The 25,117-nt window shown below is 32.4% G+C and overlaps 1 protein-coding gene across 1 annotated transcript in view; it reads left to right on the top strand.

Annotated features, from left to right (window-relative positions):
• LOC129003118 (putative fatty acyl-CoA reductase CG5065) overlaps window positions 1-25,117 on the top strand; it is a 53,603-nt gene that overhangs the window by 16,064 nt on the left and 12,422 nt on the right. The window contains exons 2-3 of the mRNA XM_054431356.1: window positions 6,683-6,899; window positions 9,118-9,366. Of these exons, the coding sequence (XP_054287331.1) occupies window positions 6,708-6,899; window positions 9,118-9,366 (441 nt within the window). The 5' untranslated portion in view covers window positions 6,683-6,707. The remainder of the gene's footprint in view (window positions 1-6,682; window positions 6,900-9,117; window positions 9,367-25,117) is intronic.

The raw sequence follows: 25,117 nt of genomic DNA, 5'->3' as shown, positions 1-25,117 counted from the left end.
CTTATAGTTCTAGAATGCAGGTTAAGTTTATTAACAAGCAAACTAGTAAACTAATGTGGAATAAACTTCTCTTAATCATCTTGAACTCCATTCTACGTGCTTGACTTGAGGAACTTAGTAAAACATTTCTCTAAGTAAGTTTATCACACTTCCAACTTTATATAATACAAATTAAATCATTACCAGAAATGTTGAGAATTTCAACAATTTATCATGGAGATTCTAGTTAAAATAAACCAAAATAGAATTAATAATATGCTTAGTATTGTAATTTAGAGTTAATGGTTGTTAACATAATTTACTCAATGATTGATGGATCATAATCACTTAGTTAATAAAGAAAGTTAGTGAAATAAATGTCATCATTAAATAAAATCCCAGCAAGGTCACATAAATACCTTACTTTAAAATGTTTGTACATATTTTTACAGTATTGAAGGTTTTATATTAACTATTTATTTTAGAATGTTTTGCATTTTCGATGTTAATAAATGCATTAGTACCGGTAACACGTAATCAATGTTCAACATGTATTGTGATTCCTTTTATGTGCCTCAGTTTAAATAATCTGTTGGTTTGGCTGGAGAAGTTTTGTTTTGTTTTTGAAGCTTACTGTTCCCGCTACAAACTCGCAAACCAGCTGGTTTTATATTATATATTTGAAATGTTTAACTTGGAGGTCGGACTTGGATCTCAGGCCTCCAAAATTGTAGATTTTGGTTTGCTTATGTGGAAACAAATGAAGGTCGTTCAGGTGAGAAGAACTTCCTCTGCAATGGAGAACTCTTTCATAAGGTTACAAGACAGTAACAACAGTTAATACATATATGAGAGAAATGTATCGGATAGAAGAAATGTGATAATTAATATTTCCATTAGATTGTTAATTAGTGTTTCGATTAGTGAATAAAGCTATGTTTCATGGTCGCATTACATTGGCATTACGATATTAAAATGTCGGAGACTGAATTAAAGTAATTTATCTCATTTCAACTTTACGACTTACAAACGCAAAACGCACAATAAAGAAAATAAATGAGAGGAGAAAAGTAAATGCGTTAACCATAAACATTTTTTATTGCTGATATTAGTAGTATTCATCATTCTAAACTCGAAGAATTTCATTTTACTGCATTGTCATTTTGGAAGACATATTTTCATTTATGCCTCGCTTGTAAAGAATTTTATTGCTACTAAAGTATGTCAAAGGAATGATTTCTTTCATTTTACTTTATACGTGAATTATTTGCTGTAAATAACACCCTGTGTAAATTAAATGGCAAATCTTTGGTATCTATTAAATTAATCCTTTGTAAACTTCTACCCAGTTACATAACACATTATACAGATAATGTGTAAGTTTCTATATCGGATTTAAAACAGGAAAATTGATAAATTATAAAATGCATGTATTCTTCATAGTTTGAGTTTCATTACATCAAACAAATTTAATTTGTATACTTAGAGGTGTTCTTTTAATCATTTATTTTTACTTTTATAATTAATTTTTCTTATTAAGCATAAAAATTTGTTAAATTAGTCTCAACTTATTAAACGCCTTACATTCGTCAAACCCATAAAGGGGCTTTCTTTTGGTTATAAGTGTACCCTAAAAAAACATTAAAAATGCTAATAGCATGAAAACGCAAAATAACTTAAACGCTACGTATCAACTATCTTTTGACATGTGAATGTTGGATTGGATTTGATAGGAGTGATTGAAGTTGAAGTTCGCGAGTCACATCAGATAACCTGTTATGTACTGACTGCCACAGCAGCTCGCTGAGTCAATCAGTCATTCCGTCTGTTGACGTCAATTCTCCTTTGATCGTCAATCATTGACATTGGCAGTGAACGCTTTGATCTACGGTTTACATGTTGTAAATTGCAGCATCTGTGTGTGATTAGGGTATTTAATGGGATTACATCTTATTGCAACTTGAACTTATTTGTTGTCTTATGAACTGACTTGATTTAGGGTCAAGCATGGGTATTATTTTTTATTTAAAGCTGTCCTATCAAATTACCATTTTTACCAACTCCAATAATTTCTTATGTATGCAAAATGTATAGATTTGATATAGTTTTGTTGAAGGGAGTTATCCTAGCCCAAGACCCATCGTGTTTCTCAGCAGGTTCTCTTCAGCTATATTTGAATTCCCATCTGGGCCAGCGTTCACAAATAAGTCATTACTAGTTTCGCTATTTAATAATAATTGCTATAAAACCATCAGAACAGCCCAGTCTCGTTCAAATCTTAAAATATGTGTACCAGAAAGACATACAAGGGGCATATTACTCCTGGCATCTTGTGAACCGCCAAAAAGGAGTCTTTCTAAGGGGGAAGTCATGAACAAAATGAGTTATTTCAAAGTATGTTCTAAAACTAACTAAAACTACAATTTAAGCCGGGTTTTCCTAGGCGCGGAATCGGCGAGCGGAGAGCGGACTCCACTTGTCTTAGGCAATTTAATGTTACTGTTTTCCTAGAAGCAGAGCGGAACACCATGTTAATTTCAATTCCGCTCTCCGCGTTCCTCTCTCCGCTCTCCGCTTCCGCGCCTAGGAAACCCCAGCTTTAACCGCTGGTTAAAGGTTGCGGTAATTTAATAGATGAAAAAGGCATGTAATAACGATTCTGAAATATATATTTTTTTATATATACAGTAGAGTGTCTAACATTGAAGTGAGAATTTTGCAGGGGTTATTATGTGAAAAGAAGAGAGTTGACACAATGTTTTAATATTAAACCTATAAAATATTCGGATTTACACTGGTTCAATGGTTTGTGTGCCATAAATTTTATTTTTTAACACTGATATAACATAATACATAAATTTTACTATTAGGAAGTACAAAATAATGCGGACAAGACGTATAAACTATTCTTTACCATGGCTTAGGGGCAAATGTAAGCAAATGTGAAGATTTTTCAGTTTAAACTAGCTACCAATCTTATTTCTTTCTAAAAATAGAATAAAATAAAAACGCAAATGTAAAATACCCAAAACCTGTTATGAATACTAAAGCTCGTGGTCATGAACATTCATCCCATTCCTATCAATGTTCAATAAATGTTTGAAAAATACATGCCACAAAGTTTTCTTTCCATTTCACGTGAAAGTATTTTGGTATGCGCATTACTTCTCTTGTTTGGTATTTTGCGCAAATAAAATATTCGTATTTACAACCAATTATTTAACAAATCAATAGATCCTATAATAATTTATAAATCTATACATATAAAAGTAGGTGTGGGTTTGTTTGTATGTTAGTATATTTGACAGTAATAATCTTAGACACCGCTGGACCGATGGCCACGAAACTTGGTACATATGTGTAGAATTTCATGTTATATGTTTATACACTATCAATTTTGTGGTCCGTCCAAACCTCCACCTCAGTGGCTATGGAGTTTCCCCATGTTGACCTTATGAATACTTATATTTAAATGGAATTAAAGAATCGTAACAGCTGTTTCAACAAAACAATTTTGTTCTGTGATGTTCAATAGCATTAAATGTTCAGAATATATGAATTTTTTACAGTTTTATGTTTATGTAGCCAGTTAATACTGATAGTAAATTCATAAAAGCCTATCTACAAACAGCAGAACTAGGGATAATAATAATGGTTCTCTTTAGCATTCTCAAGCTGCTTGCCATTATTTTCAAGGAACCAAAATTGTCTCTTCTGCATCTTGACCCCATTGCAAGGCATGGGTATAGCGGCTAGTATACTTTTAAAATCAATCGAACGGATTTAATTTTTTTTATTTAAGTTTAAAATAATTGTACAATCTAAACGACCCCTTGATCCTACAATCACTAACATGTTCCTCGTCCCCAAATAGGATTCTCGTAAATTACTTTTACTTTAAACGTAAACAAAGTTGTTTGAGTCACTCGACATTCCAAATTAAACCAATCCTGTATATCAAGTAAATGACATTCTGTATAGTCAGCTGGTTGTAATCAAGGCATCGTCAAAGACCTCTGGAGAGAGTGTGTTTGACAGGATCTAAAGCTTTATAGGTCTCTGACTGTGAGCGTGGAGTAATATACCTCGACAAATTATACTTGGTACCTAATACGCATATATTGCAATATCAATCAAGTTCGCTTAGTCTAATTGATTTATTTAAAATTAGAAAAGTTAAGTTTAGTAACCCAAACAAAATTATATTCATTGTAAATTGTGTTTTTAACCAATTGAATGCAATTTACAAAATTGTATCTGTTTTGGTCGGGCTATTGTATTCTGGTTATTTGATCCACTGATGTCTTATCCACTCTACTCTAACTAAAAATGAAAATCTAAGAAAAATGATTAGTACCTTTTATTAAATATGTTTCAAAGTTGAGGTTAATAGTATCAAAAACACACAATTATAACTGTTACATTATGAAAACAAATATTTAATTACCTATGGATTAGTAAATCGGACTTATATAAGCGTGAAACATTGTCATGGTCTCATGTTCTGCATAATTCAGACCACGAAAAAGATTGAACGAATAGTGTTTTGGCCTCTGGGGTCATCAAAATGAAAAAGTGAACCGGTCCCAGGCTTAGGTCTTACCATCCCAGATACGGTAAAAGCTAATTCCCTATAGGAAGATTTGTTGAAAAATTGGGTTTTCTGGGTCGAATTATTAAAATTATTAGCTATAGTGCAACGTATGTGTCTGAAATTATATCAATAAACATAATTAAAAGTTTTCAATCAGATAAACTCTTATAATTTCTAATTGAGATTGTTACATGCAGTATGTTATACTATTCTAATGATTTTTTTGATGTTTTTACAGTTTTAAAAAAGAGTTATCTAGAGAAAGTTTTGAAAAAACTTACTAGTTTAACTTTGTTATTTCCAGCCTACTGTTCTACTCGATGAGTTATTAATAAAATCCATACGAACCAGATTGAATTAAAATGCATCTAGTTGAAAATGAATTCAGTTTCACAACTTAAGATTACCCTCTCAATGCATTTCCAAGTTATCGATTTGAATTTTAAAGACCACATTAATCTTACTCCAAGACAAGTCTTGAAAAGTCGCGTTCTTCTTTGTTAAAGTTAGACAGGAACTAAGTTCTCGAGGGTTTGTGACTTAGTAAAAATAAAGATTTTAAGTTGTTGGTGATGACATATAAAATTTTCATTTTTGGTAACAAACTACATATGAAATATCTTTACAGATTCATTATTGTTATGATGTTTAAGATATAGCAATTATTTTTAAACTCAACGTAGTAGCACTTAATTTGGACCCAAACTGTTAGTTTTTAATGGTATATAACGATTAGTACGAAAAACAAATTGTTGTACCGGTATTGTATTTATTATAATGTTGTGTTTGAGTTTATGTCGGTGGCAAAGTTTATGGACATAATTTATAGATAAACCATACTCCCTTAGTCGATTTCTCGTCCAGACAATTTTATTGTTAGTTACGTCCGCTGCACTGTAGAGGTCGTGTTTTGTTTACAATTTGTTTCTTGTTATTTTAGTAATTTCAACCCTCGTTTAACCAAATAAAACGATCTAATCATAAACAGTAATTTGCCCCTTAGTTATATAACCAAACAGTAAAGCACATATCAAGAAATAAGCTCTATAATAATATAAACAAAATTTCGTCGACACTAGCTATCACTGTTACCGGACCTAAACAAGACACGAAAACGAGCTTCAAAATTTACAATGATATGAGAAGTCTACATGATATAATGTTCGTGGTCAGTAATTTCTAAACAGAATATTACCCCAACTACCGAATTGTCTAAGAAACTTACATAGACAAAGCTAAAGTAAATTTATAGAAGGAGTCTGACATTCACAATTAGTTTTCACTTGACATGTCAAAATTTACATATAGAAGTGTGACATGACATATTTGGACGATCACGTGGTTGACACAAGCGTAACGATTCCAGTTTTTTGCCTTGCCCAATACCGGTCGAGCTTGCGCAAAGTGAAACTTGCCAAGTAAAAAGTTGCGACAAAAAGTGGCCGCGAGCAATCAGAGCATTCCATACTTTGTTGACATTCCCCTCGTTCTCGCGAGCGACTCCAAGGAGATTCCTCTAGATTCCGTAATTCTCAATTACAGTAGAGTCTGGATTATTCAATATTCGGTCACTCGTCCCTCCGTGAGTCCAGATGACACGACTTGTTTTAGGCATTTGCATTTGCCTGTACTTTGTGATTGTTTTACTACGCAGAATTCTACCATTGACTAAAGAATGATACTACACTGTTCGTCAACTCCACGTTACTGCTTACTTCTTTGCTGTTTTTTGCATATAACAAATACAATTTAACTTGCTTATAATCGATGTCTTTATCACTTCGTAAAATCAATTCCATTACATTGCAATCATTAGAAATTATGCCTTTAATATTTTACGTTTAAACAAGTTCTTTTAAGTAGGGCTTGCAAACATTTGCCTCCTGGTTTGGGAAAAGATTCAGGAAATGTTAATACTACATGTATATGTTTCTAGTCTCCAGATATCATTTTTTTTTTGTCTACAGGTGTATTCCTGGTACTATGTGTGTCTGATCTCCTAATATAATTTGTTTTCCGCCTATAGATGTTCTCCTGGTTCTACATGTCATATTTTTGCCTACGTTACATTTTTTGCGAGTCTCCTGATAACACCGTTTCTGCCTACAGCTGATCTCCTGATCCCCGCAGCAGGATGACGGAAGGTATACTGGAGTGGTATGCTGACCAGACGGTGCTGGTGACTGGTGGCACTGGATTCATGGGCAAAGTTCTTCTGGAGAAGTTGCTCAGAGCTTGTCCAGACATCAAGCGCATATACATATTGTGTCGTGCTAAGAGGGGCTTTTCACCAACTACAAGAGTATCAGAAATAACTAAGCTTCCTGTGAGTAAGAGTTTATATATCAGCGATAGCGAATGTAACACGCATTTCCTATATCAAAGCATAGACTCAAAGGACTAAGGACTATAATAAATAGAGATAAGAATCATCATAACAACAGTAAAAATTTGTCAACATTTTAACCAGTTCCAAATAAAATAAAATTGTAATCATGTTTTAAACTTTTTATACATTTTTAGTTTTGTATCGAGGAAATGCTACTGTATATAGCAAATGAAATGAAGATTTTGCATAGAAATAATTGCAATCCAAACAACTGACCTGCAAGCAAACCTTTTCTGTTAAATAACAATGCTGTAAAGGTGTAAAGTGTATGACTACACTCATCTTACTAGGTATATCGTGAATTGTCTGATGGTCTGTTTTAACTGTAGCCATAGTCAAACGGACGATCAATTTTACTTAAATAAGCGTATTACAAAAAGCTAGATATTATTTATTATATAAATCAGTCAGAATGTGACCATGGTAATCAAAGTATTGTCTATTCTCATAGTAATGGATCAAAGATACCGCATTCAATTACTTTATTTGCATTATTCGGACATGTACTCATAGCTCTTGCATAAATAAAAATATTATAGTTATATTTAAGAATTATTTTTATAAGTGCTGACGGGATCACGTCTTACAGATTTCATTAAATATTCTTTAGCGAATTCAACAAAATAGTATCTTGATATTAAAGACTGTTGAAGAAGCAAGTCGCTATCTTAATGTCGTCTGACGCCTCCAGTTCCGGTGAGAGCAAACAAACTTGAAAGGTATCAGGGGACCCTTACTTCTGTAGGTTAAACGTTAAACTTACATCTAATATACTGTATAGAGTAGTTGTTATCACGTTTTGTAACAATTACAATGCGAACACCCTTTTTTAATACAATTATTGTAATTTTATGTAAAACATTTAACGGACCATATGCCTACATCTGTAAAAAAAAAAAAAACAATTTATTTTAGAGATTTTTTTATGCACTGCTAGACAGATATAAAAATTAAATGTATATTTAAACACGTACAGTAACGCACAGTTGTTATGTATATTTACTACATATTAAAACATATTTTCTTAGCTACATACATTGTTATTGTACTTATGTCCGTAACACTAGCTCGTTCATATTGGGGAAAAGATTACTTACGGATAAATTTCAACGAATGGTAAAATATTTTTGATATCGATTAAGTGGTTCGGTTCTGTAGTACGGGTAGTTTATTCAAATCCTAAAGATAGAGGACAGTGTGTTCATGTTTGCAAATTGCTAAAATGCTAAAAAGAATCTATCTAGTTAGGTAGAAACATCTCTATGTCTTAAGGATATCAAATACAAAATATTTAGTAACAATATATTCTAGCCATAAATTCAAACTGGACTGACATCGAACTTATATAAGAGCACTGAAAAAAAATCAAAAAGGACTGTGTACCAGCTGAGAACAAACACAAAACTTTCTAGAACCACAGAGAAATAAGATAATATCTTAATAATATCTTACTTCTCTGTGCTAGAACCGAAAACATGCTATTTTTAATTACTTATTTAAAAAATAGAAAAATTAATTATGGATCAGTAAACGCCAAGATTCTTCCGTGATTTCTCACAAAACACGCATCCTAGTTAGTGTTAATACAAGTGAAATATACACTGGTAAATGCTAAAGTAAAACATTAACTGTGTTTTATCAGCCCTCTGAGTCGAGGGTAAATTTAGCTCTGCCATGTTGGCAATTCGTCATGCGGTTGACAAGTTTCACAAAGCTCACACAATAACGATGTGCCAATATTTGTTCACTAAATTCTAACATTGCCCCAATCTTGTTGAGCACAGATTTCTTTCCACCACTCAACATCGTGCTCTGCCCGTTTTTGTAAATTACCTTAATATAATTATTTTTTTTTAAATATCGAATAGCATTATTTTAAAAGATATTAAAAATACCAGTAAATTTGTATCGCAGACTTCTACGGTCAGAGTAGGCTGTGAAATCTGGATCCCTTGGAGATGATTCTGTCGTCAAGGGTATTCGCCCACGTTTTGGGCTGCATAGCACTTATCTTTCTTCGACACAAACTACAATTATACTCAAGATTTGAATAGTAGTTTGTCTTAAAGATATATTGCTGTCGAGACCAAGAGTAGATTTAATGTCCATACAATATATTTACTGAATAATATCACACAATTGTTACACTCTTTAGCTATTTGACCGTCTTCGCAAGGAGAACCCGGCGGCTCTCCGCAAGCTGGTGGCAGTGGAGGGAGACCTTACGGCGGTGGACCTAGGTCTTCGTCCTGATCTGAAGACTCAACTGCTGCGGGAAGTCACCGTGGTGTTCAACGGGGCGGCGTCCCTGAGGCTGGAGTGGGGACTCAAGGCAGCCATAGAGAGTAACACCCTGGGAACATTGAGGGTGCTGGAACTGGCCGAGCAGATGAGTAACCTACAGGTAACTTAAGTTCAAATTAATTTAAGTTTGGACGGAATCCAAATAATTACGAAAATAAAATTATTTGGACGAATCGCCATGACTATTCCTTTCTGTTAATCTCTAAATTAATTATCTTTTGGCTTGTTCAGCCAGCCTAAAACAAAGTGGGTATCATTTACTTCCGTTGGTATGTCTTTATATAGTTTAAATTGAAAAACTAAGATCTCCTTTGAAAGCTGAATCGAATAAACTTCAGAGGTCTAGCTTGCCCATTTTTTTTTTTACTTAGCAAGCCACCTGAGAGAGCCATTGATTATGTGTTACTGTAATTACAACTGACAATCACTGGGTTCAAATTTGCACCTCTCGTCATATAGGAACCTTCTTGTGAAATACTGAATACTAAAAAATGCGATGTATTTCCGTGCTGTATAACTATAAACCGTGTCGAGTACATCAAGACATCTTCTTTTTCCTGTATTCGAAATATCTCGAGTGCCAATGGCTTTAGACACATTCTAATGGTCATACTGTCTGATTGTTTGAGCGCACCGTATAACATATTTCTTATAATCCTAAACCAGCAGAGGTGTCTGGTAACCCTAACGTTTAAGTCGCAGCTTAAATGGAGACCATGGCTTGGTGGATGAGTATTTTTGGCAGTTACAGTTGAGGTACTTTTCCTTTTGAAACTTATTTTAATATACATGTTAAAAATATAAACCTGGGGAAATTGTGGTTGTAATAGAAAACTAATGGAAGTCCTCCAACGCGTTTAGTAACGGGGAGTCCTTATTGATTTAATGATAATCAATACCTTTATAATGAGGGTTATTTTTTATTTTACCTTTACGCTCATGCAGTCATTTGGTCATAATATGAGCGTAAAGTCGGCTAGGTTAGGAAGGTTGACACTCGGATGGTTGAGTAAAAATATATTGAGGTCTCTTCAGGCAAGCTACAAAGATAATTTAAGCTGACGACTCTCCTATCTTAAAATAAAATATGAAATAAACCGATATAGAAATCCGCCTTAATAAAGCTGAATCAAAGTCACCTATTGAATCACTTAGCTCACTCCAATCAACTGAAAAATCCACCAGGGGGAGACATCAAAAGGCAATCATTGACTCTGCCCACAATCTATAGATTCATAGCTACTTAATAATGAGATTTCAATGCCGTATTTGGCTATAAATACATTACTACAGTATCAAGTGTTAGTTCCACTGCCTAGTCAACACTTTTTCCAGTTTTAGAACAAGAAAGAGAAGTGGATTTATGCTACCGAATAATGCGATGCCTTAATTTTTAGGTTGTGTTATGTACACCAACCTTTCACTTTGTATTCATACTAAAACAGAACAAAAGTTAACAGTAATAGTACAGGAATAACTTTTCTTGAAATAACCAAAAAATATTTACATACCAAAACAATTAATATTATAAACTCTGTTTACATAGAAAACCATTGATGCGATAAAAAAATAATAAAACAGTTGAAGTAGAAAACGCAACAACAATATTCAGGGCTTTCTCAATATGTTGTAAATGATTTTAGGTAATTTACTAAAAAGGTATAAACTTCTCACCAAAATACATAATTTGGTTTTGCATACAGAGTGCACTTGTTAGTTTAATCAAATGGTAACACTTGATAATTAAATAACGTTTTACAATTTTTTCCGGATTTATATTTTGCCCAAGGAAAATCCCAAATTTTATAGTGTAGCAAACTAGACTTACAAATTTGTTTAAAACTAATAACCTGCAAATAAATTCGATAAAGCAAATTTAACAACAAAATGCCTCATCAGCAAAATGTTTTAGTTGTTTATTTTTAAATATGATATTTGTTATTACAATTAACATTTTGTTTTAAATTTAACGTGAATAATACAAGTAAGAACGTATAAAGTAGTTTGTGAAAGATTTAAAACTTATATCAAGCACAGTGTAATACTGAAACTGTGTATCATAATCTAGAGGGTCATAAACCAACGAGCTCATGGTGTGAACTCGTAACAGAGCAAGTTATTACTTTGTTAAAGAATCATTACACATTATTAAATGATGGCCATATAATGCATCTCTTTTGAAAGAGAATCCAACAAAAAATTATACTATTACCATATAAAAATTTAATTTTATATTATCCATGGGTTTTCTTCACTGTAAACGATTACATAATTTCTCTAATAAAAGCCATAGACATATAAAAAATTTTAATATAGTCTAACTGTACGTTTGGCCGATGTTGAAATTTTGTAGTTTCAACCAAGTAAGTTTTTTTAATTCCCAAAGAAAACACATATATACTGCATTATACGACCACAAAATAATATACAACACGATAAAAAAAATATGATAACCCCTGTTACTACGCTCTTATTATCAGTCTGTACGCTCCAGAAAACTACAACACCCGACGGATTGAAAAAGTCTATGTTACCTTAAAACAAAAATAATTATCCTTTGTAATTTTCAACTTATAGACACATTAACATATCACAGTTGGAATTAGAAATCAAATATATAACATTTTAAAATGTAATGTTAATGATTTATATAACATTTATAACATTAAATAATATAAAATTTTTATTGCTATTTGTACAACCACGCAACATTTGAGTATTAAATGTGTAAATACCTCATTACATTTTTACGTTATATAATATTATGATTTATGGAAAGTAATTTTGTTAAAAAGTAGTCATTTTCTATTTTCTATTTTTAATTTAAAAGTGTTGTTGGAAAAATAAAAATAATGTCATTTTAACATTTTTCAAGACACATACAAAAATGTATTAAGCTATATCTATCGTTATTGGTCGATTATTACCGAGTAAACCAAAGACATAGTTTAATGTATACCATTTGTTTATAATTAGCCAGTATTACTTAATTTGTTCATGAAATGGAATAGAAGTCTATAATTATTCAAATTCAGCTAGTTTTTGAATTTTCTTGATCAGGGGAAAAAGCGTTAAGTGTCTCATGCCTTAACACGTTGAGTGCTGAAATTGGTTAGTATTGCGCGCCTAAAGTGCTGAAATATGATTATTGATAACTCCCCAAGTAAATGATGTGAATGCATCCAAAATGTCAATAGAAGATCCCCAGGTCTCCATTTTGGTCATTATTTGTGACGTTACTTCCGGTACGTCAATTGATGTAGTCCGCCGGTGGGGCCGGTTGGCTGAGTCACCGTGAGGAAGAAGTAGTCCGTTTACTGTCAAATTTGTGTCTAACGACCCACAAACTTGTTTCTTGACACAAAAGTTGGTAATTATTGGAATAATAACCACAGAAAATTATATACAATCCGTCCAAGTGTCATTTAGAACGATCGTCAATGCAAAAAATTAGTTCACACACAATGTCAAAAAAAGATTTATTATTATTTATAAAAACACTGATCTTACAGAGAAGACGAGTATAGTAAAATTTAAAAACTATTCAAAAACTATTTACAACCCCACCCACCACATTTACACACAAAACACAAAAATACGAGAATACCAGGGTCCCGTGCCGAAGTGAAAACCCGGAGCTGAGAACGATTCGTGCCAAAATAAACTCGAGAACTGGCACAACAGGCTGACGCGCGATACAACGTTCCCCGTCTATATCTGAGCTCACACTAAACCAATATAGTTGGAGTGGCATCACTACAGCTTTTGATGTAGTCAGCCATTCGTGCTTGTTACGTACTACATCAATTGATGTAGTCAGCACTCAACGTGTTAAGAGACCAAGTTTAAATTGATTCTTAGTTTATATAAAATACTCGTTCATTAAAACCCAATCTTCATTCAAGAACACGGACCTTATTTTGCATTAATCAAAGTTTCTCTTTTATAAGTATATAACAAGTGAACAGCTTCCACAACTTGTAGATAGACCAGGTAAGTAAATTCATTATTTTTGGTTATTGAAAGAAAATATCTCTGTCTACTAATCTATGGAAAATTGGAAGATAAAATACTAGAATTGTACTTCAATAGTTGTATAACTAAGATTAGTGCTGGCTTTCTCCTTCCTAAATAAGTACGTCAGAAATATCTTAATTACGTTTGTAGTATTAACACTCACTTGCTGTAAGATATAATTTTTTTTATCCAAGAATCTCCAGCATAGTTGATCAAATTTTTTAAACCTTGAAAATAATTGTAATGCGTTGTTTTTCTTTGAAGTTTCTGTAGAAAACAGTTATAAAATAACCCTCCAATCCTTAATAGTGTACAGAACCTTGAGTTAAAGGCAAAAAACAGTGCAAGATGTATCTACTTATATTATCTTGGAAATCAAATTGGATAAGTTCCTTTGCCCTAAATTTCATCACTGGAGATGGACTTATGTAAGTTTTGGGTTGAAACTAAAACATATACTTTTAAAACATGTACCTCATTTGTATAACGTTACCCCCAGTTTTATTCAATGGGTAAGATCAATTGTTTATGTTTGATGTATATCTTTGTACACCGATAGTTCTAAATTTTTATCTGTACCGATCAGATTATTTTAATGTATGATTAAACGTTCAATTTCAATGCAATTTTAAATTGAATTTACTTCACAAACATCTACATTAAAAACAGATATAAAGTGCGCATTCATTTACACAATTCAGACACTGAACTTAAATATTAAGACAGTGGTTAATAATGATTCCATATTTTTATTATGAACACGTATATAGCCTACAATCTGCAATGGGACAATCTTCCGATGCCCATAGGGAAGCTCTCCATTTTTATAGCAACAAACGTTAGCTCAAAGTGTAAAAGTTTCATTTCCGGTTCTACACATAACAACTTCCGGTGGGTGAAATGGGTTTTCACAGCTCCTCTTCTGACGATCAACCTAATCTCACGTAGATTTTACATTTATAAATCTAGAAACTGGGTTTGTTTGGCTAAGAGTCATTTATGAATAAACTGTTATAACAAATTAAAAGTAAACGCTCACCCGAAATTTTTGCCATACAACTTATAATGTCATAAGGCACCAAAAGATAGGTAAAACCATAGTATATCCGTACACAAAATATCAGTTGTATTTCTTTAACCACTCACCAGATATAATGCTGGTTCCAGACATTTTCAACACCCTGTATACTTGATGTTTTAAGCCTAGTATTTAACGTTTTTCGGTACTTTCCTGTTAAAGGGAACATTCATTATTATCGATGATTTTCAATCGATATATTGATATTAACGAATTGAAACCTATCAGCTGACAACTACGATAAATAAATATTGTTCAGCATAAAAAAATATTGAAATGAAACTGTTCTAAACCAACCTAACAAAACTAACCAAACTTGCTGAACATTTAAAAATTCTGTTTAATATTCCTCACATGCCTTTTCTGTAATCAAACGGAATTTTTTAAATGGTACAGCAAGTTTGGTTGGTTATGTTAGGTTAGCTTAGCACAGTTTTAATCCATAATACACTTGATTTTAGCATAAACAAACAAGATAGTTGTCAATTTGTAATGGATCGTAAAGGGAAAGAAAAATATCGATATATCGATTAAAAATCATCGATAATAATGAATGTTCCCTTTAACAGGAAAGTACCCGTTTTTTTATTAAAACTATACGTCTTATTTAAAATTAACTAATTTAAGAAAGCAGCATTATAAACAAAACGTTATGTGTCCCTATGTTTTATTTACATTTGTATCCAAAGAAATTGAACATAAATAATATAATGTAATAAATAATATATAGTGGGGTCGTTTAAATGTTATATAGTTGATAAAGTTGAATAGTTATAAGTAAGTTCAATTAGTAGGATGTGCAGAATAGTATGCTCTCTCAATATCAAAACTGATAGAAATCTTATTCAACGGTTTAGTTAATTAATTGGCCTGCCATACCATATCTAGTTTGGACTTGATTGGGACAAATGCCGCAGTTAAAACTTTATTAGTATATGGAACTGTTTAATTAGCCATGACTTTTTATAAAATCCTCATCACAATGAACAACAGCTAAAGCTTAGTAATTCTGTGCAAAACAATACTTAACGATAAAAGTGCTTGATCATAAAAGTTTTCAATAATGTCCACAGATATAAATTCTAACTAAAATTGTGCATCAGGTTTCTTCACTTTTTTCTAATCGACTAATAATGCTTTACATCATCCAAAAACAAATAACACCGTTAAGTGCTATAATAAACAATTAGAGATATAGTAATACGTTTAACAATTTGTGAAGAGTTCTTCGTGTTCTACCTTAAATAGTTTGAAAACAAATAGTGATTCATTTACATTGTATTGCACGTTAGTGAGCAGCCTATCATCTATTATAGCATTATAACACCTGATTTGCTGTTCCATTATATTGCAATGAATATATTACAAAAATCTCTGTAAGAATAATGTTCACAGAACCTTAAAACCACCACAAAAACTAAGTTCCTTATTTAAAGTGAAAGCTTTCGAAATCAATATCAAACCAAAAACATACACCATTTAACCTCTGAATTACTTTTAAAACCAAATTAATTAGGTGCAATATATTACACTACACGTTTTACCTCTTGCACACTACATTCTCTACAGCATTAACATTACTTTAGTTCAAGTGCCAAAAATTGCCACCCGTTGTGACATATACGTCTACCTGAAAATGTATATAGAAAATATTTTCAAATTACAATTTCTATAAATCCCAAAAGTAAGTCAGATAGCGTATTGTAACAAGCCCTAAATGTGTAACCTGTTCGACGTCAAAGTACTACATTTTGATTGGGTTGGGTGGAGGTCTGCGTTTTGTGGGTAAGTCCCAGACTTGTGCGGTCATTAATGACTTAACATTGGACACTTAATTAAACTTGGACTTACCAAAGACCAAGATGGAATGGATCAGTATATATTCTGGGTCAAGTAACCGACCGTTGTAACTTCTACCTTTACTCAATTGTCACCTGACTATCAATTTGACATTTCCTCATACCATGCCATAGCAAAACACATAACCTATAAATTAAAAAAATATTAAAAAACGCTAAGAGGCTAAAGGGCATCTAAAATTCTTTGTCATTATTTTCGCTTATACGAAAATTATTCATGGTATATATTTGGTTATTTATTGGTGGTTAAATTTTTTGTGGCAATCATTATTTTTAACGTACAGTTCTTAACAACACAACGTATAACAAAATACCGGGTGTCCGGTCATACTTGTTAAATAATTCAAAACCATACAGCGGTATGTCAGCAAGCACGTGTCTTGATCAATACCATAAAATTAAATGGTATTTTTAGAACTAAATACAAACATGGAACATAAGGGCAAGAGGTAGGTAAAATCAAACAAATAAAATTAAATACAATACACATCATGCAAATTCAAAACTATATAATCAAAGCTGTAAATGAAGGGTAGTTAAAATATCAACAATAATAAATAATAAACCAATTGTTATCATTGGTTAACATCTAGCTAAATAAAACTTAGAAAGGTTTCTAGACTAATTATGGTTTTTTGAATTTTATTAGTTTTTGTGTATACAATGACAAATACATAATTAATTTTAGTAATAATAATACAGGAATATAAAAACAAATTGTCCTATAATACGTTTTATTACATATTACCAATGCATAATTACAGATCCATAAACCGCTCCCTAATGATATTTTTGAAATTTTTAAGTATGGTCTGTATATGTAAATATACTCCGACATCTAAAACACCGGTTGAACACATTTCTCCCTCAGATATTTCTTATTCAAAGACTCCTTTTGTGTATTCGTCATATTTGACCTTTTTCAATCTGAAATGGAAAGCATTTTCCATTATTTACTTTCCTTTGCCTCTTTATTTCACAAGACATCGTTTCAAAAGGGAACAACGTGAAAACTGTAGTTAGTACATTAAATGTAATATTAATTATTAATTGTATCTATATAAATAAAATTAGAGTTTTGTCTGTACATTGCTCAGAATCATACATTTTTAGGTCATTTTTACGTTTTATACATTAAAGAAGCCGAAACAAGTCTCATCTAAATTTCTGTCTGTCTGTCTGACTGTCTGTCTGTCTGACACACTCAAGATGTCATTTTACGCAATCTTCTCCAGGAAAACGAGAGTACCTATCAAGACCCAAGTCATTTTAATGTATTCACTGGATTGGCGAGAGTGTCTTTAGCCATTAAAATATGGTCTCACTACTTTGTAATTAAAATTACGGCCGTTCAAAAATGCAGTTTTGTGCGATTTTTGTCAAGTTTTCTTCCAATTTGTATCACATAGTCATCTATGAAACAACGAACAGCTGTTCGGATCAAGATTATTTTTTCTAGCTGTCACTGAAATGTTTACAAATGTTGTTTACAAACACCACAACCATTTCCGATCAAGTTTTGAAGGCTAATCCCATCCAAGTGAGATTAAAAACGTTTTTATTACATAAAGGATTTAATTAATCGCAAGTGGAATAATATAGTGTAACCGTAAATTAAATAACTAGGCATCATCCAGGTCAGGAACCAGAAATATGTGTATAAAATTGTTTTGGAGTTTTGATAACCAGAAAGAAGACATTGAATCAAGATTGAATCAGTGTTGTATACGGCTGGGAAACATAAATTTACTAATGACCGTCGCCAATAGCTTAGAAACAATGTTCCACTCATTGACGGCTCTTCAATGGTGGTTGTGTAAAGTGTAAAGCAAAAAATTACAACTGCAGTGGGTGATTGTAACAGAGGTTTACGGATGATGCTGAACTCGATTTTCCAATGTGTCACTTTCTGTTCCTACCATTGACTATATAAAGTCAATAGTTCCTACTCACCGTGTGATACAATCGCTGGACCATACAGCCAATAGGCCCATAGCCCTTCTCTTGGGTACGTGTGGTACGTATGCTTACCCAATTATTTATAACAACCCTTTCGACAACGGTCCTTGATACCGGTACTTTTCCATAAAATACACGGCCTACCTAGGTACTTAAGAAATAAAATTATAAACGTCCAAAAACCCAACGTTGTGTGATTTTTGTCACATTTCCTTATAATGTTAATATACATACCAGCAACCATTGTTTAGAGAATACGTAATCTATTAAATAACAGAAAGTTATGTTGTATAAGGTTTTTTTTTCAAACTGACACCGATAAGTTTACATTAAGAGTTGTGTACAAATAAAGCAATTAATGGGAAATAACTTTGATTGCCGATAACTTTTTACGAGAAAATCCAAAACCAAGAGATCAATAACCTTGATTAACGCATATAATTGGTCGGCTGTACTACAGTTCTTAACTGTAAACGTTGGTTTTTTGTACGGTACCGGTACTGGTTCTTTTCCTTTTAACCTTTAGTAGCAGCAAGAATCATTTTTACGTACCAACACATCACAGTAATTTACAAATTAGTTATCGTTGGTGTTGCACCTTATTTATTACAGGCGTAGGCCTATTCAATTTAATTGATCTCTTAACTGTATAATTTTTGCTTTTTCTGTCTGGATTCCAAAATGTTATGCTAAGAAAACTATAACGCATTTTAGTAAAACATTTATTCAACAAACCATCATGAATTGTTCAAACACTTTGAACGTTGTTTATGTATCAATAGTTCGTGGCCTATTTTGGTAATTTTTATTACAAATTACCAATCTAAATCGTCTATAGTAGGCCTAACTGTACTTCATTTCATATAGCAAACCGATTCAGATAGCATTTCGACAGAATTTCGAGTCATCTCCGGTCCAAGCAATAAATTGTTATGATCAAATTTTATGGCATTAACAAAGATTTCAAGTACTAATTTTATACCTATTTTGTACCTTTTTATGCTTAAAGCGTAGCAGATTCCCTAATTAAGTTCGGTATTTTTGTGTGTATGTATGATGGTGACGCATTAATGTCCTTGTTTCTCAATGTTTCACGGAAAGGACAAGAGCGCCTTGATAATGAAAATGTCAACCCGAATAAAGTGTTAAATTAAGAGGTTGAGGTAGTACCTTAAATACTTTTAACCATTATGTTATAGTCCTTTAAATTCTGAACAAAATTGTACAAATCCCATTTCCGTATATTTACTCTCACCGCTTACACGTGATAAAGGTTGTTGACAAACTTATGGGAGAAAGTATGTGTCAGAATGCTGATACCGTTTATTTAGTTTAATCATTGGATATAACATATGGACCAACAAGATCCGGGTGACATTTAATTGCGAAGCATTAGTTTTGGCTTGAAACTGTCAGATACTGTATTTGCGAAGGAATAGTTTTGTCAGCATATCTGAAAGTATGCAAACCATCTGCTGTGCTTTATATAAGAAGGTTTTAACTGACTATGATAAGATCCCCGTGCGTAGAATGGGCACACAGCTAGTTACATAATAATTGCACAAATACAGCGTTATATCAGCGTTTTTTTTTTTTTTTTTGCGAATTTCCCTATAGGAATGTAGCTATTACCGTAGGTGGCACGGTAAGACCTAGACCAGGGACCGATTTACTTTTTCATTTTGATGTCCCCAGAGGCCAAAAACACCATTCGTTCAAATTTGTATATATGTATATATATATATATATATAGACTTATATATATATATACGTCCGTGAACGCGATAACTTGAGTAATTTTTGTCCGATTTTGATGAAATTTGGTTTAAACGTGTAAAGCGGGATGAACTTGAATGAGTTCGCGAACCAGCACGATCGGACCATGGGAACGGGGCTTTACAGGGGGTTTTATGGGGTAAAAATTGGTTTTTCTCACTTTTGACCCTCAAAACACAAAATTTCCCGATTTCTCTTTAGACCTTTTTAAAGAACTTAAAAAAAACAAATAATTTAGTATATAAAAGTATTTTTGTTCGATTATTAATAACGGAGAAAATTAAAAAAATTGTTAATTTAAAATTCCCATGTTATTTATTGTTATAGGTTGTTATGTATTACGAAGGGTTTATTTAATGTTGTTTTTTTATTCTCAGAGTTTATTTATTTCTATTTATTTAATCTTCTCCCCAGGTTTCACTCAATTTTTGTAGCCTACTTATTTTATTATATTTATAAAATGTTACTTTGTTTAGTACCAATGTTAGACCAGAAAGTGAGGTTATGCTAGAGAATTTTCAATTTTCAGATGATCGCTTATATTTCAATAATTATGATAGCTTCAAAGACTGGGTATTTTACTCAGAGAAGGAAACCCAATGCATCCAGTTGCTTCACTTAAATATCAGATCAATAAGTAAGCACTGGGATACTCTGAATCTACAACTTAACTTAAGTAGCTCTGCCTTTGATGTAATAATTCTAAGCGAGGTAGCATGTGATGCAAACAACATCAATTTGTACACTTTGCCAGGTTACAACAGTTTCTCTTGGCATAGGGAAACCAAAGGTGGAGGAGGTCTTATAATGTTTGTAAACACACAAAAGCTTATTTTTACACCAATTAAAACACACACTACAACATATGAAAACATAACAGATGAATTAGAGCTTCTTGGTTCAAAAAATCACACAAAATGCCTCATTCATGCGGTATACAGACCCCCTTCCTCCTGTAGTGGTTTTCCCCTCCCACAAGCGATCATAGAGATAGATGCAAAAATCAGGAACTATGATAACTACAAAAACTTAATTCTAGTTGGGGATGTAAATATAAATTTTAACGATAAAACCGATGTGTACGTTCAAGAATATGAGACTATGCTGATGTCATGGGGCCTAGATAGAGGTATCTGGGATAATACAAGAGAGGAAATAAGGCTAAATACATTAACAAAATCATGCATAGACCATATTTATTACAGATTCAGACACCCCTTTGAGAAAATACAGACAGGAATAATTAAAACAAAAATTTCAGATCATTACCCAATTGTAGCAAAGATAGAATTTACGGGAGGAGGAAAAAGAGACACACAGGTTGAAAAAACCAGATTAAATGAACCGCTTTTAGAAAGCAAACTAAAGCAGGAAAACTGGACTGTTAAAAATTATGACGATGTAAACAAAGGTTTTGAAGAGTTAGTCTTAAAGTTTAAAACGATTTATCAAGACAGTACCATTACTTTTACCACCTCAGGTGGGGGGCATATTGGGCAAAGAAGCACTCACAGGAGAAACAAGCGAAAGGAATGGATGGACAATAGGACTTTAGACCTGGTAAAGGAGAGGGACAGAATTTTTAGGTTATGGAAAGGGGACCCCTCAAACCATAGATATAGAAACCTATACAAAACACTAAGAAATCAGGCAGTTAACCAAATTAGAAACACAAAAAATAACTACTACAAGAGGTTATTTGAAGAAAACAGCAAAAGTACAAGGAAGATATGGGAAAATATAAACAGTTTGTTAAACAGAAAGAAAAAAACAGTATTGATGATACGGTAAAAAATGCCATGGGAAATATATTAAGCAAAAAAGATATTGTGAGTGGCTTTGCTCAATATTTTATTGATGGAGTTGATGATATTAAACATGATTGTAATGCAACTAGATCCTTACTACCACAGCCAGAGTTTGATATGGAATTCCCACAAAGCCTATATATACCACCTGCTACAAAAGAAAAAGTCAACGCCATAATTAAAAGTATGGCTTCAGAAAAATCACCAGGTATTGATGGTATCAGAATGAAGGACATTAAGTTAGTAGCTGAAAATATATCAGAATCACTTTCAAAACTAATTAACCTCTCAATTTCACAAGGAATATTTCCGGATTGTTTGAAGACATCAGTAATTAGGCCTATTTATAAGAGTAAAAGTAAGAAAGAATTCCAGAACTACCGTCCAATAGCAATTTTACCATCCTTTGAGAAAATAATAGAGAAATATTTATTAAACTACCTTTACAGTTATATAGAAAACAATAACCTATTGAGTAGCAAACAATTTGGCTTTAGAAAGAATCGCAGTACAGAGCACGCCCTAAAAGAATTTTCAAATACTGTAAATAGTGTCTTGAATAATACCTGCCATGGATTAGGCTTATTTATTGATTTTTCTAAGGCCTTTGATACGATAGAGCACTCAAAAATTGTCTTAGCTCTCCAAAAACTAGGTGTGAGGGGCCCCTACTTGAAATTAGTCAATAGTTACCTCAAAAATAGAAAATTTGTAGTGAAGGTCATGAATCAATTTAGCGATGAAAAGGAGATAAAATACGGTGTGCCTCAAGGGAGCCAAATTGGACCAATACTTTTCATTATATACTTAAATGATCTACTAAATAGGATAACCAACTGTGATGTATGGGCATATGCTGATGATATCCTTATTTTCTCAGGCCATAAAGATTTTAAAACTGCAGTCAAAAACTTGCAAGATGATTTTAACCTACTCAATAGATGGACACATGACAATGGTTTGATTATCAATGAGAAAAAAACGTGCATCTTGCACTTTCACCCCAGAAATATAAAACTAGATGGGAATGTCATGATAAAGTACCATGATTGTGACTGTATGCAGGGTTTAACAGAATGCAATTGTAATTACATAAAGGTCACAGTTAGCACAAACTATTTAGGCCTTACAGTTGATAATAAACTGACTTGGAAAGAGCATGTAGCTGTGCTGAGTAAAAAACTAGGTTCATGTACAGGACTGATGTATAATCTAGAAAATAAAATTACAACAGAGGTAAAAATAGCTGTTTACAAATCTTTGTTTGAATCAGTAATGAGATATGGCATAAATGTGTGGGGAACTGCTGCTAATAGCCACTTAAAAATAATAAATAGCCTACAAAAAAGATGCTTAAGGGCATTGGGTCTTAGAAGAGACCATATTAACCACATTGATACTAAATATAGTATAGGGAATTTACTTACTCCAAAGGGAATTTTTACATACAATATTTTAATTCAATATCATGGAAACTGTGTTTATAAAACCAAAATCCAAAGACCAGTACATACGAGGAATACTATAAAATACAGAACACCGATACCCAATACTTCATATGGGCAGAGACTTGCAGAGTATTTAGTACCATACCTATTTAATAGGCTACCAACAAGGATGGTATTGAGAGTTATAAGGCCTACAAAATAGCAGTCTATGAATGGCTTACAAGCAGTGAGACAGACTTACCTTAAATCCCCCAGCCTAAAAATACGATTCTAGGCCAAATTGGCATTTAACTACATGTAACACAACATACACAAACATAGACACTTTACATACACATAACTTTGCTTCTTCCACTAGCCTAGAACATAAACCACACAATCAACTACATACAACTTTGTTAGCTGGCACTATTACTACACTCCAAAACATAAACCAATCCCACAAGATTAAGGCCACAATACACAAAATACATTTTCAGGGTAGAATAGGGAAAAGAAAGCTTTAATCTAATAAAATTTGTATTTTTTCTGCTTATGAACAAAATGTGCATTTTTAGTGTAAGGTTATGTTTCAACCAACAAACGAACAAACAAGACTCAAGCTTGTCAAGCAACTTTTTTTTTCTCTCGACACTCACTCGCTCCACTGCCACCACCACACGACGAACTCACAAATCCAAAGACAACAAAATATTGCAATCTAGGTGAATGCCGTTGGTTATATGAGCTTTCACTCCTTCCTTTTATTTATTGTTTATTCGTACACTTCTTTTTAATGCTTTTAGAATTAAGTTTAGCTGCCAAAACACTCTTGTTATTAATAAGTGCCTGCCACGAACCGCCTTAGAACTAGTTTTTCATAATTAATTCATTGTACCGTACTCAGAAAACAAAACAAAAGTAAAAAAAAAATATATCTGTAAACTTTGTCATTTTTTTGAATCTATTGGTCCTCGCCGACAAGTTTTGTAAACTTGGCGAGGCCATGCTTGTAACATCCTTAATAAATATATTTGAATTTGAATTTTGAATTTGAATTCTTATGGAGAATATTGTCAAATGTTGTAGTTTGCTTGTTTATGGATATATTTTGATCAAACTTGGCAAATTTATTTATTTTGTACTTAAGCTATCAATATTTTACTCAAAAACACACTTTATTAGTTTCCTTGTAGCAGCAAACCTAGGTACTCGTTAAACCTAATGTTATTAAAATATATTTAACTGAAAATCAATTCAGACAAATGGAAATTCGCTTAGTCGGCAGGTTTGCTGCGGCGGGGGTATTTAACATTAGAATTCCTTTTAGATATAATTACATTTCCAAATCAAGAGAACCCGGCAGAGAGTATGCTACTATCGAAATTATAAAGTTTCTTCTCTTGATTTTCAATGTAAATATTACAACTCATTGTAAGATAAATGTAAATTTTAACTATAACAATATATCTCTAACCTGTTAGTCAAACTGATTCATGCATGTTTGATAAGGTAAAAATACACTTCTCTAAAACAAAAAAATACTTCGTAATAGACATCTAAATACCATGTTACCTTAATCCTCTAAGTTTTTTCATATGAAATCAAACATGATGAAGTGATTAATTAAAGCAAGTAAACAAGCTCAGACAATGATATATTACTCAGAAAATGCTGATACTAAAGATAAATGTGCTGCTGATGGCTTCTTAATTTGTTGGTTTGTGTTTCGCATCAGTCTCCTTTTTTGTTTTTGTTCTTTTGCAACAAATCTTTTGCTTGAAAGTAAGGGTGTTTTTGAAGAAAGTATTTAATCAAGTAGCTATGCATTCTAAATTTAACAATATAGGAGGCAACGTCCAGTTGACTTAGAAAGGCATTATAAGTACCAAACAGGTTAATTATAAAATAAATACAATGAGTAAAA

The sequence above is a fragment of the Macrosteles quadrilineatus genome, unplaced genomic scaffold (genome assembly GCF_028750875.1).
Source record: "Macrosteles quadrilineatus isolate MER2022 unplaced genomic scaffold, UCM_ALF_1.0 Scaffold_9__3_contigs__length_116548681, whole genome shotgun sequence".
In the NCBI taxonomy this organism is placed as follows: Eukaryota; Metazoa; Arthropoda; class Insecta; order Hemiptera; family Cicadellidae; genus Macrosteles; species Macrosteles quadrilineatus.
Note: the sequence above shows the minus strand (reverse complement) of the source record. Positions and strands in the feature narration are given on the sequence as shown.